This window comes from Apaloderma vittatum, unplaced genomic scaffold (genome assembly GCF_000703405.1).
Source record: "Apaloderma vittatum isolate BGI_N311 unplaced genomic scaffold, ASM70340v1 scaffold38526, whole genome shotgun sequence".
Lineage (NCBI taxonomy): Eukaryota > Metazoa > Chordata > Aves > Trogoniformes > Trogonidae > Apaloderma > Apaloderma vittatum.
In genome coordinates this window covers 3164-22481 of record NW_009721915.1, presented here as the reverse complement: position 1 = coordinate 22481, position 19318 = coordinate 3164, and the positions used below count along the sequence as shown (strand labels likewise).

The following is a 19318-nucleotide window of genomic DNA, read 5'->3' as shown; positions in this document are numbered from 1 at the left end:
TCATCCTGTCCTGGTTTGAGCTAAACAGAACCAATTCTGTTCAGTGATTTTACTTTTCAGCCAAGTCTCTTCTAAGAGATGACACTTCCTGAAGTTAACAGAGCGTTTTCTCAGAGAGTGTCTGCTACTAGAAGTGATAACACTTGATGTTTAGTTACTACCAGGAATCGATATGCAGAAAGACTCTTGCTTATACTTGCTCCTACAGTGAGGAAGATCACTGTGTGCCATGCAGGGGGATGCTCAAACCAGGACACATTTTTAGGATATAGTTTTATGTTGCACTAATTCCTGAAAGCAGGTAGTCCTGCACTCTTCCAGATCCTCCTGCCCACTTTCTTCTCCTCTCCTCTGCATCATGTCTAACCAGTTGTGTGGGGCCCAGTGTAGCTGGTTGAGCCTGTTGAATTGATAGAAACGTGGTGCGTTTTTTTCCTTTTGAAGTGTGTATGGCCAGAGCAATTGAAAACTTATCAGTGGATGGGAGGGGTAGTCCTTGTGGCAGCCTGCCATCATGTATGGTTAGACAGGGAATTCAGCCTATGCTTATTTCTGGCTGCTAACCAAAGTCAATATAGTAGAGAAGTTTATTCTACACTGAAAGAATGTTGTCTATATAGAGAATGCTTCTTAACTGGTAGCTCAGGAAAGGCATTAATAGTGCCAATATGTAAGAGAAATGAAATTTTTTTCTAGGCAGCAATTTTTTAATTGCATCAACATTTTAGGTCGTTATGGTTCTCTTAAATTGTTTAACCTCTGTTTCAAAAATAATTCTAATTTTAATAATACTTAAATTTTACTTAAAACATAAGTTACATTGAGCCAGGGAGGCAGCTTTGTCCTCTGAGAGAGGATGGGTGAGTGATGTGCATGAGTACAAGCCACAGTGAAATTCTAGGTGAAAGAGCCAACAGATACAGTGTGCGTTGCATTATACTGAGAAAAGCGTGGTGGGTGTGTGCTTTTTATTTGCTGGTTTTACAGTGAATTGCATCATCATGCTTTGTGTCACTACAGAAAGATGGGATTATCAGCAGGATTTGAATTAATAGAATGCTTATCACTATTCTGATAATCTTACTGTTTTGGTTTTTCTCTTCTCTGTTTTGCTGAAAAGTATGGGAGGCACAATACCGCCTGCTCCAGCCAGTGCCTCCACCGAGGAGACAAGTAAGGTGAGATATGAAGAATTTATCATTGAAAACTAACATTTGGACTCTCTGGGAAAGTTACTGAGCAGGAGGAGGGAAAACGTTGCTGTCAATTTTCCCTCAAAGACAGTGGGTGAGCATGCTGGGGTGTGACAGTTCAGTCTGAAGCCTGCCCATTGCGTGTTGTAGATGGCTTGTTACAGATGGCTTCCTAGTTTATTGCAAGTGTTATCATGCTCCATTTCCCTAATCCTGAATGCCTGATGTTCTGTGCAATGCAAATGCCAAAACGTCCTAATTTCTTTTTTCTTTTTATGTTTTCGCTGTCTGTTTATGCACCTCTTCTGTAGTCATTAGTGGATTAAATTATGATCTTGAATTATGATCTTTGCATGACAAGAAACCTTAGCAAGCATGGTAGATAATGAAGTAAGCAGTTGAACTATCAACTTCTTAGGGCAATATGGTGGAAAAGTTTTGGTTTTGTTGTTTTTTGCTCGTTTGTTTTTTAAGAGAGATAATAAATTTTTTATAGCAGAATTTTCCCAAGCTTGAAATACTTTTGGAAGAAGTAAAATTGTTTTGGGGGGGGGATTTAAAAGACAGCACATGCTGGAATTACTGGCTAGTTAGAACTGTATGGAGGGATTGGATGTGTGTAACAAGTATTGTCTGTGACGTTGAAGACAAGCTGCTTATGTCTGTGATCAAGTAGAACATTCTTTTTCCCATTTCAGAGGAAATTAGTAGCGCTGGTAAAAGTTGATAGGAAAACGTTTGGAAAAAACATTGTAAGTGCCTATAAAGGGCAAAGATCTCCGACCTTGGCAAATAAACCCAATGTTTTAATCATTGACACCAGCTTACTGTTCACTGTTAAAGGAATTGAGCTTAATAGTATTAGATTGAGAGAATTTTTGATCCAGAGAATGTCTGAGGGAAGGCAGGAAGATTGGAAGGGTTAGTTAGTGTTCATTGCAAAACTGGTTCTGAACTGGGTATTTTCCGGTTTATTTGGCTTTGATTATTGAATTACACAATTTGGGAGACAGGCTTTACCAATAATGGAAGTTACCAATAATGGGCTCTGAGTTATTTGCATGTGGGAGATTTGTATCTTTAAAAATAAAACATTTCAGCTGTGGAGCAGTCTGATGTTTTGAAGATTAATTTTGGATTTTCTGATGCATTGTTATTTGTTAAAGTAGGAATAGAATATCAGTCAGAAATAATGTATGCTTACATTTCTCTTTCAGGGCAAAACAGAGGAACAGCCAGAGGAGCCAGTTAAATCACCAGAACCAGAAAGTGAAGAGAGCGACTTAGGTGTGGAAAACAGATGACTTTATCGTGTTTCACCAATTCAAACATGGTTCTGGAAGTCCTCTCTGTCTGTAGGTAGAGCTTAATCTTGCTTTATGTTTTTCTCCCAGAAATTGACAATGAGGGAGTGATTGAGCCAGACAATGAAGAACCTCAGGAAATGGGAGATGAAAATGTGGAGGTAAGCGCAATATTTTTTTCAGTGTCTGTGGCAGTAGGAAAGATGGGGAGACATTTTGAGTTTAGTGAAAGATAGCAACTGTGGGGGTAGAAGTAATATATTAGCTAGGTAACCAGCTGTTGCTTCTGCTCATTTTCTCCTAGGTAGGAAACTTACTGGCTTAAAACCACAGTCTTTTCTTAATTCAGTATTAGAGGCTCTCAAAAAGTCCAGTGAAGGAAATCAGGTCAGAAAACACTAAAGAATTTATCAAAACACCCATGAGAAAAAGATAATATACCAATCTTCCATTATTCAACTTCTCCTTTGAGTGTTTTCTAGCTAAAAATAGTGGTGGGTAGTGTCTCCAAGCTGAAAGCAAAGGTATTTGTTTTGTTAGGTTGGGGGTTTTTGGGTTGGTTTTTTTTTTTTGAACTATGATTTTGATGCAAATTAGAAACAAGATTCTGGTATCAGAAAACTGGATGTCCCTTCTTTGATGTAATTCTGACCTGAACTCTACAGCTTTTGGGTTCTCTATATGTATTTATTTTCCTAGGTAACCGAAGAGATGGTGGATCAAGCTAATGAGAAGAAGATTGAAGCAATAAATGCTCTAAGTGAAGGTGATAAATTGTTTTTTAGTACATATTGAAGGACAGTAGATTTGGTTCTCTTTTTTAAAGGAAGTAAATACCTTGGACCATTTTGAGTGCTTTCAAGGGTGGTTATCCACTTTTTTTGGATAACCAAAAGTGTAGAACATGAAAGCTGCTTTAAGTACTGTCTTTCCAATGTAGCTACAGTTTTGGGCAGGGTGAGGAGGGGGAATTAGGTACGGCAATACCTTAATTACAAATTGATCATTATAATACTTCCCTTCATATTATGATTAGTGTCTCTGGTGGTTTGACTTAATGCCGTGAAAAGCTGTGTAATAAAGAGGTGACTTCCTATTTGATTGCATACAAAGTTAAATGTAGAAATTTAGCTGGGAAAAGTCTCTCCTCCCCTCCAGCATTAATTTTGTAGTTTGTACTTCAGTAACATAGTAAGAGGGAGAAATTGATTTTCCTTTGCTCATAGTGTTCCACTTAAGATGTGTTGAGGGACATAACACCCTGTAGGGCAGGTTGGGCCATGTGTATGTAATTTCATTGCACCGTGACTGAAACTTTACTGCTGCTCATGTTCAGGTGAACTTCAGAAGGCTGTTGACTTGTTCACAGATGCTATCAAGCTGAATCCTTGTTTGGCCATCTTGTATGCCAAGAGGGCAAGGTGAGTCAGTATTAACTAGTGAGTTATTTTTCTGTCCTGCTATTTTCCTTAAGGAGCCTAAATCCAGCAGCAGCTTGAGGATCTGTGTAAACTTAAACTTTATTACATGAGGGGAGGAGAAAAGTACGTCATGCATTTTCTCTTATATGCGATTAACCAGATTTGCTGAAGCAGCCCTGTGAAGAATCTTGAGATGAGAATAAGAAACAGAAAGATGTTCCAAATTGAATTGTGGTAATACGTCTTCTGGTACTGGGTAACAAATTAACAAACCCCTGTAAAATCTGAAATTTATTCTGGGATGATGATGATTGGAATCATGCCCTGTTTAGATGCAAAGTTAATTGTGGATCATGCAAATTCTCTCCCTCTTGTACCTGCTAAATGAATTGATCCACTGTGAATTTACTATTCAGCAGTCCTGTGTTGGAAAAGGACACACCTATTTCTCAACCCATTCAATACCCATCTTACTGCTAGTTACATCTGCCAGACCGCGGATAATGCATTGGGAACATTGTCAGATTTGATGTGTGGTAGCCCTAACTTCATAATTAATGTATTTATCTTCCTAATTCTTGAGGAAGGCTGAGAAAGTATGGATTGCCGTAGTTTCTACAGATTTTTTTTTTTTTTTTTTACACACACACACAAAAACAAACAAAAAACCACAAACCATGGAAGATTTGATAGTTGGGTGGATCTTTTCCATAGCAAGGTACAGCCCAAAGAAATGTCAACTTTTGATGACTTTCATGTGATTGGTGTCCTTTAACCGTTCCATTCTAGTACATCTGAATTAGTTCATGCCTTGCTGTTTTTTCCCTTCCACGTTAAAGCTTTTCCATGTAACACGGCTTGTTTACCTTAATACACTGTTGTTGGCATCATAGCAGTACTTTTCAAACCTCTTAAAACTGCCAGGACTGGGATTAGTTAAAAAAAAAACAACAAAAAACCAAAAAACCCAAACATCAGGGAAGGTTTCAAAGTTACTTCAGTTTGGTCTGCAGTAGTAATAAGCAAACAACATGTTAGGGTGTTCTAAAACCTGCAGTGTAACAGCAGGTTGTCCACTTAGTTATTTCTAGAAGAGAATGTGTGACTTCAGGGCTTGTTATATAAAGCAAGCACACTAATGACTGTAATTACAGGCACTCTAGTTGCTAATGAATTGTTTTCAATTAGATGTAAAAGGGTGGAAGTTCTGACTTGGAGTGTCTTTTATCAAAACACTTTTATTCAATTTAAGAATGTTTTTTATTTTTTCCTTTGGAGGAATTTGAGATGTCTGAATCTCCTGAAGTACTGCCCTACTAGATAGTTTTTTCTGCTTGTGCATTTTAAAATTTGCAGTTACTTAACTGACAAAGGATTGGGGCTACTTTCTGGATTTGTGTTTTGCCTCTTAATTTTGATGACTTGTCTCCTGTCTCCTTTTGTGGTTCCTGATGATTGTAGCTATTGTTCCTCGTAGCCTGTATGATAGCTTGTGCTTTCTTACTGTTTTAAAGACTCTGTAATGTTATTATTTTGTTCAGATTGCTAGTTGCCATTGGCTGTAGACTCCAAAAACCAGAGAACTGAACTGTCCTTTGCGTTCATGTGTGTTTCTCCTTGTACACTGAAGTTATTCTTGCTGCCAAGGCTTGAGACTGAACAATGAATGCTTTCTCTTCTTGCTAATGATTCACCTACAATGGTAGTGGTGAGAACTACATTTCAGTGACTTCATTATCGTTACCCACTCTTTTTGAACTCAGCTCATCAAATATATTATCTCACTAGCTTGCCTCTTAGTCATCTGCAATTATTTACAGCTTAAGTTAGTAACTTGGTATTTCAGTATGTACAACGTTCTTATTCCCACAGTGTTTTTGTGAAACTACAGAAGCCAAATGCTGCCATTAGAGATTGTGACAGAGCCATCAAGATTAATCCTGACTCGGCGCAGACCTATAAATGGAGGGGGAAAGCGCATAGGTAACAAACTACACCTGTATTTGATATTTTCACTTACTTGGGGCAAAAAGTTTTGTTTATGCATTCTCTCCTTCTCTGTGTCTTGTCTATCTTGCACCTGAGAGCATGAGACAAGAAACCATTGTGCTGAGCGTGTGTACGGCTTACAGGAAAGAAAGGGTGACAGTGATGGCAATTATGAGTAGTACTGACACTTTTTTTTTTTTTTTTGGAACATATTTTCTAATGGCTTACTGCTTTTCTGAATAACATTTTCTAATAATTCACTAAGTACTGAGTTCTAGGACTGTGGGTTTTATTTGTTTGGAAGTCTTTTGTTTTCACTTAGTTTGGTTTTTATTTACTAACCTGTGGTTCTTAAACATTGCTCTACTGCCCTTATATTCCATTAGATCCTAGAGTGTTTTACATAGTAAATTAAACTGCTTAGTTATATGGGGAACCATGCATTGCTGTTGAAGAGTAGTATCAAGCCAACAGTATAATTATTTGAGAAGGCATTCCACCAGAGTACATCCCCCTCTATGACAGTTAGACATTTATTTATTTTTAAAATGTCAGTAAATCAGCCAAGAAAAACATAAGATGACACTTCTTACGGTCTGCGTCAAAGTGGAAGGAGTAAATGCTAATAGAACTTAAATGAAAAAAGAAGGGACATTTTAAATAGTGTTCAGAGAGTAGTTTGTTAATGTCTACAGTTGTAACAAATGCCACGGAGCCTAAGAGTGAGAAGCTTAGGTTGAATTAACACATCTGTCTGTAAACATAAGTGTTTAAATTTTTGATTATCAAGAGTTTGTGTAAATGAGTAGTTAAGCTTGCATGGTAGCTCGTATGACATCTTCAACTAAGACATGGTGCGTCCAGTTAGCTGGGATGTTTGAGTGCTGAGTAGAGAGGGTCCGCTTAAGCTTGAGGTAGTAGTTCTGTGGATGTGTGCAGAACCCTGAATGTGTAGTTTTACACTGAAAATGCACCTCGTGGTGAAGACTATTTTTATTAGTGGGCTCCACTTGTTTAGGTAGGGTACCTTCTCCAAGTTAGACCCTTCTTGTTTGTAGCAAGCAAAGACACTAGCTGATTGAGGGATTTTTTTTCTCCATTGTTACTTAAGGCAATTGTTACCGCAAGGGTGCGAAGCAAGCGTCCTCTAATGGCATCAGGTTACAGAAAACACTGTGATTATTAAACCTCACGTTTCTTTAAGTCCATATAGCTGCATGGTTGTAGACATTTTTAAGAACTGTAAGAGTCGAATTTGCTTTTTCCTTCTGAATGTTGGTGTCTTCTGAATTGCAGACTTCTGGGTCACTGGGAGGAGGCTGCTCATGATCTTGCGTTAGCTTGTAAACTGGATTATGATGAAGATGCTAGTGCCATGCTGAAGGAGGTGCAGCCAAGAGTAAGTGGGGAGGCATAACGGAGGTCGCTCCTCTATCTGAGTGACGTTGCTGCCTTCATATTCTTCCAGTATGCATTATCTTGTGGGAATGTGTTCATGTGTCATCTGACACTTCAAACTGCGTTTATAAATACTTCTGTCTTCAATTGCAGCTGTTTATGGCTGTGTGGAGAGAAATTGAGTCTCTGGGGCTGCATATGTAACCAAACTATGAAATTCCACGTTCCTTTTTGAAATCTTAACAGATAGAACCTGAAGCAGTTCAAGTTTGCTGTGATTTGTACTTTCATTAGTCTTCCCTGTGAGGGCAGTGTAATGTCTGTACGATTGGTTTTCAGCTTTCCTTGTGTGATTGACCCCAGCATTTTTCTAAGGAAGAACTTTTGTGTAACAAATATAAGACTGTTGACAGCAGGCTTTCTTTTTCATCCATTTTGCATGTTCCTCTAAAATGATTGACAGAACACAGGTTGCAGCTGTTGCATTGCAGGGCTGGCCTCTTGCAAAAAAAGACATGGGCCTGCCCTTGTGTCAGATAGAGACAGTTCCAGTGGGCTCCAAAACAAACCCACTGCTGGCCAAAGCTGAGCCAGTCAGTGATGCTAGTGGTGCTTCTGTGAGGACATACTTAGGAAAGGATTAAAAATCTAGCCCAACAGCTGTGAGAGAGAAGGAAGTAAAGAAAAAACAGAGGAGAAGCAACCCTGCAGAAACCAAGATCAGTGAAGAGGGAAGGGGAGAAGGTATGCCAGGCATGGGAGCAGAGATTCCTCTGCAGCCCCTGGAGAAGACCGTGGTTAAGCAGGTTGTCACCCTTGAGCCCATGGAAGACCTCATGCAGAGAAAGTGAATGTGCCCTGAAGGAGGCTGCAGCCCATGGACAGTTCAGCCTGCGGCCTGCAGAGAGATATCCACGCAGAAACTGGTTTTCTGGTGGGAGCTGTGGGGCATGGGGGACCCATGCTGGAACAGTCTGTTGCTTAAGGACCATAGCCTGTCGGGAGGAGCCACACAGGAGCAGTTTGAAGGGCTGTATCCAGTGTGGGCATCCCATGCTGGAGCAGGAAAATGTACGAGGAGAAAGGAGTGGCAGAGGTGCGGTGTTATGGACTGACTACAACTCCCATCCCCCTGTGCCATCCAGGGTCGGAGGAGGAGGTGGAATAGTAGAGAGCAAAGGAGTGAAGTTGAGCTTTAGGAAGAAGGGGACTGGTGGGAAGGTGGATTTAGTTTTGTCTTTGTGTCTCATCATCCTACTCTATTTTTAATTGACAATAAATTAGTCTTCCCCATGTTGAGCCTGTTTTGCCCATGAGTGATCTCCCTGTCTTTACCTCAAGCCAGGTGCTTCTCTGGTTTATTTTCTGTCCCTGTCCTGTGGAGGAGGGAGTGAGAGAGTGGCATAGTGAGCATCTGGCAGCCACCCAAACTTAACCCAGCAAATGGATAAACATTCATGTGTCGTAGCTTCAGCTTTCAGTTTTCCTGCCCTGTCTTGTAGAAGATGCTGTCTCCAACAAAACAACAATGGAGAACCATCTTACAACCTATTTGTCTTCTGCATTGGAGATTACTGATCTGTGGTAAATGTAATTAGGTCTTGGGTCTCAACCTTTTTCATAAGAGGCATACTTACTGCTTGACTGAGGGAGATCTTTTTATTTCCCAGTTAATCTGCCCATGCACAGTAACAGCAGAGTGTGTCTATGGTACAATGATGTGTAGTGGCCAACTGTATGGGAATTTGTGTATGTAGCTCAAGGAAAAATGTGTGATCTTCTCAAGGGTGAGTTTTTTGTTTTTAATGTTTAATAAGTGAAGATATGTTCACCTAATTTATTCACTTTCAGCTTTTCTAACACTTTTTGTTTTGTAGCACTTAGAGCTGAAAGCCTGAGTCAAATTCTAAAAAGGCTTAGTTCATCTTGACAAACACTTAGAAACAATGAAAACTGAAACTTCAGAAAGCTCTGTATGTTTTATTAAAAAAACCCCAACACCATAAACCACTTACTTTTGCCTGAATGAACTACTGAATGGCCATAATACCAGATTCTGATAACATGTACTGCATTAAATATCAGACACTCTTGCTGCCTTCAGTGTGTGTTTCTGGCAAATGTACTTCAAGAATGATGTGGTATGGAATGAATATCTCTTGGCTAAAATAAGTTGTATCAAAACTTCACTACTTACAAAATCATTTCATCGTTTTAAGAGTATTGTGAAGTAATAGAAGAGTATTCATTGTAGTGGTAACTACTATCTCTGTTCTTGGAACCTTGGTTTTGCTAGGTTTTTTAGTTACAGGAGTGTTGTATCATGCACAGTTTGTGAAATCATGAACTTTTTCTTTTGCATTGCTGTATAAGGATACATCCTGGTTTCAGGAAAGCAGAGATACAATTAGTGTTCTATTGTTATAATGAGCCTGAGTGAGGAGCCTTGGGAAGTTCATTGTGAACCACGCTCTTCTGCTGGGATGTGGGATGTAGATTTTTGGTAGACTTGAAAAAAATCTACTAACAGGAAGCAAACTTTTTCCCCCACAAGCCCTTTCTTGCTTTGATTCAGGAATTCTTTGGTCTGTTTATGTCTGGCTGTATATGCTGCAAAGGCATCTGTAACAGCAATAACACTGTCTAAAAAGTGTGTGTGTGTGTGCACAGGGTGCATTATAGTTCCTGTTGTGATGCTAAAAATTCCCTTTTCCAGGGCAGTTGCTGGTTTTAGCCCTGAATAAATTAATATTTCAGTATAAAAGCACAAATGATGATGTGGAAAGATAACGTGTTTGAGTTCCAGCTATGTTGCAAGTCCTACTAAAGCTCTACAGCAAAAAAGTATATGAGAGTGCATGTTTGGTGAATCCAGTTAGGGCCAAGTAGACATCAATAAATGATTGCCATAGGAAGTAGCAAATGGCTTCTAATACAAAGGGGCTTTTAGGATGTGAAGTCAGATTGTATTTTTAAGAACTGGTAAAAGCTAGTGATTACATGTGTTCTATATTGAAATGTATTTTGTGATAAGCTAGAAATGTATACGGAATCTTGGTATACTGTTGTAACAGGCTCAGAAGATTGCAGAACATCGCCGAAAATACGAGCGGAAGCGTGAAGAAAAGGAAATCAAGGAGAGAATGGAAAGAGTGTTTTTTTTTAGCATGAGAGAGCACAAAGGGTGAATACTACTAGGCTTTAATGTTTCTTAGCAATTTGGAGAGTCTCAGTTATTTTGGTTAAAATGAATTGCAGTGAAGAATTGCTTTCATTTTAAGTTTTGGAATTTTGTTTTAGAGAGGCGATCTCTGTCTTGGTTACTTGACCAATAATCCAGTCTGGAGAAGGCAGTATTGTACTGCATCTGCTTTTACTGCTTATGACAAAAGCAGGTTCTGGAATCTCTAATAATGCTCTTATTTCAAGAAGCCAGTTCTTGTATGACTACCAGAATAGCTTTCACTTAAAGTATTTATGTCTTCTAAAGTGGGAGGTTTTAAATTCAGGATAATACTTTGCTTCTCTTCCTCACTTCCTGACACAGTTTGCTTGCTTTTTGTTCGTGCTTTACTGGTTATCCCCCCCCAACATATTAAAATATTAGTTCTAGAAAGGTAAGTCAAAGACCTAAAAGAAATAAATAATACAGTGAATATTCAGCAAAAGCATACTCTGTATACCTGCCAAAACATATTGAAGTGAAAGTAGACATCAGTGTTTCTTGTCAGTGGTTTTACATGTTTTTGTTTATTGCGATAGCCTACCTGCCTGAAACAGTCTCAGCTATTTTTTTTCCCTCCTACAACCAGTTGAGGAGTAGAAAACAGGCTGCAGTTCCATTGCTTTGTGTGGAATGATGTGCTTTCATCTGCAGGAGGAAGAAGCAAGACGACAGGCAGGAGGAGCTCAGTTTGGTGGTTTCCCAGGTGGATTCCCAGGTATTTTGTTTATAAGCACCAGAGGCAGAGGCACTGTTTCTATGTGAAGTATTATAACCACAGATTTTATCGCATTTGTTCTCAAAACAGAGACAAAAATACTTTATGAAGTTTAGTACTTGTCTACAAATAACTCTTTGAGCACGTGAGAAAAGGGAATGGCGTTCTTCCTCTTAGAGGGAATATAGAAATTGATAATGATGGATAACAATAAAAGGATTTAGGTCTGAGAAAACAAAGGTGCAGTATTTGCTTAATAATATGTGCTGAAAAACTAATATAAAACTGTTTTCTTAATTACCCAGGGTGCCTTGGACCCATTCTGTTTAAGAACAATAGTTTTGAAGATGAAAATTTGGATTGAATATTGGGAAAATCTGTGCTAGTTGCAAGCTGTGGTTGAACAGAACAGTTTCTTAAAGGAGGTAGTTACAGAAAAGCTGTCATCGAACAGTTCCCTGGACATAGGACTTTCCATGTTATTTTGAATACAACAAATTTGTCAGAAATAAGAATAAGTGATAATGGTCTTGAAGACTGAGATGTAGGTGAGGTAGGTTATGTGCAGGCTCCAACCAGCTCAGCTTGTCAGGGGAACCAAATAAAGACCATGTCTACCCTGCTCAGCACAGCTGGGCTAGCTGCTGATTAAGAATTAAAAAACAGAACCTCAAGCATTTTGCTTCAGGGTGGGTTTTTTATTTTTTTGGTGGTGTAATCTTTTTCAGACCATAAGTTCTAGTGGAATGTACCTGAACATTCTACTGCAGATCTGCTTTTGCCCTGAATTACTCACTCCAGGCACTCAAACTCCTCATGTTCCTGGACTTGAGATGTACCTGATTTAAGTTAACCAGAAAAATAAGTGCATCGAAGGTGCTAGATGCTCACACTCATTACAAGCCTCCTAATCAATTGGGTTAAAAACATGAATGAAACAAGAAAGATGTAGGTCTTTCCAGAAAGAAAAGGTGAAGAACCTGCTTTCCATTCGGTGGATCAGCTGTTGCCTTGTAAAAGACAGTGACTTTAGAGGTGTGACAAAGGAAGTATATCTTGGTCTCTCTCTTCACCATGACTCCTGTACACATCATTCTTCTTGATTTGGATTTTCAGGTGGGTTTCCTGGGGCTATGCCTGGAGGTATGCCGGGAATGGCAGGTATGCCAGGTCTGAATGAGATTCTCAGTGATCCAGAAGTCCTTGCAGCCATGCAGGTGAGTATTTGTTAAAATCAAAGCTAAACACTCTGAACAGCGCTTGTGAACTATGGGAAAGAAAAAAGATGTGACCTTCTGGATAGCAGTGGGATGCTTACTTATTTCTGTTGCGAAATTCTCTCCATGTGTGTGTGGCACCAGACTGTCTGGAGTCAGTGTTAGCTATTATTCAAACCGATGGGAGCTTAATTAAAGATTGCCCCTGCTCCTTTCCTGGGCCCCAAACTTGCCCATGATAGGCAAAGCTATGTGCTATATAGAGTTATTCATCTCTTTAGAGTGTCTTGAATGGTTGTTTTCCATATGGTATAAATCACTTGCTCCTTTTTTGAATGTATACACATTGTGGCGAGATAATTACACACAGACAAACCTAATGGTTAATACTGTTGCAACACAAAATATTACAATAATACTGGGATAAGAATTGCCTTTCTCTTGGGGGATTAAGTGTTTGGGTTTTGCCAAAGGCAAAATAGTATCAGAATAGTCTGCATCTGGCATTTTCTAAGTTCATGTTCAGAAAGCTTACTTCCCCAGTGGACATAATTAATTGCTCAACTAATTAATTGCACAGTGTCATGACTACTTTTACACCACAAAAGTATTCCAGTAAATTAAACAGAACATACCTGACAGCATCAGTTTTAGGGCCAGGTGGACTAGGAAGAATCTGAGTTCCACAGTTAGATTTGCATACTAATATGATCAAGTAAAGTGTCTTGTTACTTCTTCTGGATTGCTGTGGTTAAATTAAAGTTATGCATTATTCTTGTCTCATTGAACAGCTATGACCCCATCTAAATAAAAGCATCGTAAGGGACCCTTATTTGGTATGCCCTGAAATCACAAAAAAGGCATCACTTTTCCACACAGAAGTTCACAGCTTCCCTTAATGGTTGCTGGTGTTTGGAAATGCACGTTTCCTTAGGCTACCACAGCCAGCAGTGTTGACTTGCATGCAAACCACCCAAGAAAGTCCATGCCTTGTAGTTGTATGCGTTATCTGGCTAATTTATGCTGTAATATAGGAGTTTGAAATTAGAGTTGCTGAAAGCGGAGTTTTGAGGTCTGGCTAAATATTAAGCACTTGCCATATGCCTTTAAGAAGATTCTGTTGCATCCTGATCATATATACTCCAGCATAGTGTAGGACTCTTGTGAAGAACAGTATTTTCTCATAGTGCAAGCAGGCTTTAACACGTAGAACCTGTCAGCAAAGCCTTGAGGCTCTTGCTGACCTCTTTGTACAAATTTCATATTTAGTTCTGATTTGTTCAGCATTTTATCTATGTCTGTACTGCCACCTTTTCCTAAAATGTGCAAGTGACTACATTCTGGTCCTCTCTGAAGTGACAGTATAAGCTGGGTTAGAATCACAGAATTGTCAGGGTTGGAAGGGACCTTAAAGCTCATCTAGTTCCAACCCCGCCGCCATGGGCAGGGACATCCGCCACTAGACCAGGTTGCCCAGAGTCCCATCCAGCCTGGCCTTAAAAACTTCCAGGGATGGGGCTTCCACCACCTCTCTGGGCAACCTGTGCCAGTGTCTCACCACCCTCATGGGGAAGAACTTCTTCTTAACGTCCAATCTGAACTGATCCATCTCTAGCTTTAATCTGTTCCCTGTAGTCCTGTCACTACCCACCATCCTAAAAAGCCACTCACCAGCTTTCTTGTAGCCCCCTTGAGATACTGGAAGGCCACAATAAGGTCTCCTCGGAGCCGCCTTTTCTCCAGACTGAACAACCCCAACTCCCTCAGTCTGTCTCCACAGTAGTTCCTACTACTAGCTTTCCGCTCTGCAGGTGCAGAATATATTGGTGGATAATGGGAGCTGTCAGCTTTTACAAAAGTTATCTGAGGCATTACGAAAAAGTCTGAAGATACTGAATCACACAAGTCTCTGCAAATCACTAATCTTAAGATACTATTTTAATAGGCAGCAGAGAGAGGCTTTTTGTAGTGAGGAGTTACTGCTGGAACTGGAGTATTCTGCGAGTAAAGGCCTTCTTTTTCAATCTCTTTAGACTTAGTGGCTATCAATTTTTAAGACTGTTCTCCATGAGCTAACATTGAAAAATACCTGAGCCTGTTAACATCTAAGTAAACCTTACAACTGTTTGTGCCTGAACATGAGCTAGATTAAGCTGGTTACGCTGTCAACTTCAGCTCGTCATCTGTAGAAGCAAAGAACCAGGTATGGCTGCCTATGGACATGTTTAGAGAAGTTACTGGTTGTCATTGGCATAAAGATAGGAATCTCTGCAAACTAGTATAAAATTTTCTTTCTTGATGAAGATTTCCAGGTCCATTACCTGAAAATTTATTGCCTTCAGGATATTTTATCTTATTTTTCTCAATTGTGGCTGATAATAGGCTTCTACACACAAAAGTTGCAAAACTTGTGTTGCATTTCATTCATAGCTTCTTATTGGTAGTAGTTGTGGCCTTTTGCAATGACTTCTAATGCGTGTTATTTTAGCTCTTTTGCCCCTGAGCTTTTTAGTCTCCAGAAGAATTGACTGAAATTTTTGTGCGTGTTTCTCTTATTTTACTGTTTTGGCTGTCTGGAGGGTTCTGTAGTACTTGCTAGCTTGCATGTGCAATTGCTTTCTCTGGTCGCAATGTGACATTTCTGTTTTGGAGAGCTGTTGTGGATCAAATACAAGTTCTTTCGAAAGGTGAGATGTGTAAGAAGAACCTATGGATGCCCTGTTTGACATGTAGTCATGTTAGACCCAGAGTTCCACCAAAATGTGTAAATTGCCAAAAAAGAATAGTGATAACTTTTTCCTTAGAAGTATTTTTCATCTTCCTGCAACTAAAGACCAGAGCATTAGAAAATGGAATGTTTCATTAATGCAGTTTATACAGTGATCCAATTCAACCTCATATATTAAATATGTTCGTATGGAAATGTTGATACGCTCAGTCTTAAACTTTATTCTGATAATATTGGCCATCAGTGTGGAACCTTGGATGTCTTCAACATTTTTATAAACACAGTCTAAGGTTGAGGGCTTTTGGAGGGAGCACAAGTGCAGAGTAATTTATTTGATATGAATTTATAGGACCATAATACAGGTTGCATAAAATTGGATATTTAACATTCATTTAGGTGTGCTTTAACACAAACCAGTGACTAAGCTTACTCAGCTTTTTGTTCCAGATTCATATACAGGTGAAAACACAAATGTAACAACATGATGCAATCTTTATGGTCACATGCCCTATTTTGAAATCAGAAGTTAAAGAAGTCTGAGGTTGTGAAAATCTTTTTTTGCTTTCAGTAGGAATCCTGTAAAGTGGAGAAGATCAGTCTAGTGTCTGTTTTCTCAACTTCAGCATCCTATTTTTCATAGACTTTGCAGGTTCTCTTTTGTGAGGGAGACAAAACACTCGTAAATCCTTCTAACAAAAGTGAGACCTGACTCTTGATTCCCAATGTATATAAAAATGACTGAACCACGTGGGTAGTGTTACCAAATGCAATTTTGGATCCGACTTGTTAAACCGCTTTTGCCTGATGCTAGCATAGATACAGGATGGTGTTATTGTAACACAGACAGCTCTGAGGATACCAGCTGGTTTTTGATGGTTTCCAGTGTTTACATCTATGGTAGCAATGGGCTAGAAGTCTAGGGAAGGTTGTATTTTTCAGTGAAGCTACTCAAGTGTGCTAGAAAGAACAGCGGGTGGAACTACAGCTAATGGAGAGGACATCATAAACTGCTTGCACTTGAGCTGAATTAAAGAGAACTTGAATCTTTGCAAAGTTGCTTATAATGGAAACATTTTTTCCAGGCTGAGATGTAAAATTGGTCTATATAGATTTATTGAAGGACACCACTGTTCAAAATATAGGTGAAATGAGTAGAACCAGTTCTAGTTCAATGGAAGCCAAAGGTCCATTAGATATACAGGGTGGGGGAAGAATTAATGCTTCTCATATTAAGTAGAAAAGATTAAGGTTTTCTTTTGACCACTGACTTCAATGTATATGTGAATGTATTTATGAACTGCAACACAGTAGTGTGATGACAGATAACAAAGTTCTCTTCCAAGTGTGATTTCTCAGAGGAGGTGGGGAATGACTGAGAATTAGAAGCATTTTTTTAAAAGCTCAACATTGCCATGTCATCTACTCACAGTCCAGCAGATTCAAGTTTCTGCTGCTAGAAGGAAAAAGGATGAAAGGGATGAGCAGCAGCTGTTGCTCAGAGGATTATCCTATCACACGTGCTGCAGACACACATCTCCTGCCTCTGTCAAAATGCATTTGAAGGTGCCTGAATACAAATAATCCAGTAGATAGAGCTGTGCTTTGGTAGCTTCTGTTTTGGGGAAAAAGAACTCTTACCTTATCCACCTTCTCACACATGGAGCTGTTACTGTAACAGGTTCAGTAATGACTCTTGTGTTTACTGATGCTGCGTTTAACAACATGCACTGTATCATAGGTGGAGACCTCTTGCTCAGGACTCTAATCTAGTCTTGTCATGTTAAAAGCTCAACAAAACTAGATTCGCTTCAGAACCACATAACCACTTTTGTAGACTTGTTTATTATAAATGCCCTCATGTTTTGCTTTTTGTCCTGCAGGATCCAGAAGTTATGGCTGCATTCCAAGATGTTGCCCAGAACCCAGCAAATATGTCCAAGTACCAGAACAATCCCAAGGTCATGAATCTCATCAGTAAATTGTCTGCCAAATTTGGCAGTAAACCATAAAATCCCTGGTTCTTAAAAATCATATCTGAATGGGAAGGATTGGATTTGGCTAACCAGTGTTGCAATAAAACAAAACCATTGTACCTCTGATCTTCTTAAGAAGAGAAATGGGGTGTTGGAAGGAGAGCTGCTCTCTAGCCCCAAGTGTTGACTTTATTCAGTGATTGGTTTATAGCATTCAAATTATATTCAGATGACATAGTTTCAACTATCCCTCCTTGTCCTAGAGTTGCAACCTTTTATTATAAGTATTATAGACACTTTCTTCTGAATGAACACTCCTGTAAGAAATTCTCATATTCCAGGAGTGTTAAGATAAAAACCTGCTGTTGTGTTGTTTTGGATTTCTTTTTTTTTTAATTACTCTCAGTGAGCAAAGAGAAGTAACTTTAACAGTTGAAGTCTATTTTAATCCCCTTAGGACAGAAAAGTTGGCCTAGTCACATATAGCATAGGTGGGACAAGTCTGAAGAACTAACTGGATAAAGGAATTGTCTGCAAATACAAGTCCTTTAAAAAAATATATGGGTGACTGACTTTATATAGCTATTAAAATACGAGTATAAACCATGCTAGCTAATTACACACTGGAACTTCTGGCAGTACTGCAAATAATGTAATATTTTGATCACCGTAACTGTGCAGCAAAGGTACAGTCCTATCATTTGCACAAGCTGGCATGAAGTACGTACTGCAGAGGCCACAGAAGTTTTGTTACTTGCTCAGTTCTTGTCCAGCACCTTTCAGTAACATTTTATTTATCAGTCTGGGTCTGGGAGAGCAGCTGACTGTCTGTGCTTGTGCTCTTGTCCTTGCCCAGTTGGCAGGTCCTCCGCTGGTTGCACTCGCCCTTCCTTGGGGCCATGCTCACCAGGTTTCATCTATTTGGAAACTTTTTAGGGAAGGAATCTTGTTCCCATCACTACCTCTGTCCCGCTGAATGCAAGCCATCCAGAACATGTAAATACAGAGTTAGAAATCAGTGAAGGGGAGAATAGAATTGCAGCTCTGGGTTCTCAGTCGGTTTGAGTCCTTACGTGCTTGCTGATTAAAAAGTTCTTGGCCAAAGTCCTGCTGTCTCTTTAGAGGTGATGACTCTTCCTTCACCGCCTACTGTAGTCTTCCATCTTTTCTTGTATCCTTTTCTTTAAAAAACAACCACAAACCCCACAAAAACTAAAAAAGCTGTTGTCACGGTTTCATACTTCCACGTTTTTGAGGCTTGTGGTATGGAGGAAAAGGTGAAGTAATTGGAGCAGACAGAACATTCTTCTAATGCATGTGGATTACCAGCACAGGTGTCCTTGAAGCAGTGTCTCTGCTGATGATGTTCAGTTGATTTGTCTACCAATACAGGCAGTTGTTGCTTCTGTTTATCTTAGCTAAAACATTATTGTTCTGTGGAAAAATTACCATAGTTACCTGTTCACCATTTGAGTCTCAACATTTGTGTTACTCTTGTAATTCTGTATCTTAAGCCATAACTGATGTTACCATTTTAAAATCTGGATTGGTGTAGGAACTCAAAAACAGTTGCAAAAAATAAATTCCCAAATGCTTTTTCTCACACTAATGACCCTGCAGAATGAAATGTGAATCTTTTTGCTTAAGAATATAGTTCTGAATACTTCTCTTAGCCTTTAAAAATAAAGTATGGTTTTGAAAAATAAAACTTCTGGGGTTTGTGTAATTTTCTGATACAAAAGAAATTTGCTTAAATTAAATACAGAAGTGCTTCAGTTGAACTGTATATATAACTTGAGGTTTAATTTGGAACTAAATGCTTAAGGGCTTGTCTTCATGACCAAGTGAACCCACGTTATGATGGAGTGTTGCTGTGTGGATGGCTTTTGGTCATACCCTTGATCTGCTCCCAGGAGGAGATACTTGAAGTAGGTCACCCATCAGTATAGGCTGAAACTCAACTTCTTCATTCAGGCTGGTGCATATATGCTGTGCATGAATTAAGAGTATTTTGAATATAGATTTATTCCCTACAGTTTCTTATTACTCTCTCTTGGCTGCTTGTGTCTGTCTACTCATGCTTAGTCAAAAGTAGGATGTTACCCCTAGCCAGCAGAAATGGTCATATCTGTCCTGCTTGCTTGCTTACACATC

General features: G+C 39.3%; 1 protein-coding gene across 1 annotated transcript; it reads left to right on the top strand.

Annotated features, from left to right (window-relative positions):
- The first annotated feature begins 1118 nt into the window (after positions 1-1118).
- On the top strand, positions 1119-17547 carry ST13 (suppression of tumorigenicity 13 (colon carcinoma) (Hsp70 interacting protein)). The gene is given in 12 exon segments (XM_009871569.1): positions 1119-1178; positions 2411-2480; positions 2588-2658; positions 3197-3263; positions 3834-3918; positions 5791-5901; positions 7204-7306; positions 10380-10467; positions 10470-10489; positions 11183-11246; positions 12363-12463; positions 17072-17547. Coding segments are annotated over 12 exon segments (966 nt in total). The 5' UTR covers positions 1119-1121; the 3' UTR covers positions 17201-17547.
- Positions 17548-19318: the final 1771 nt, after the last annotated feature.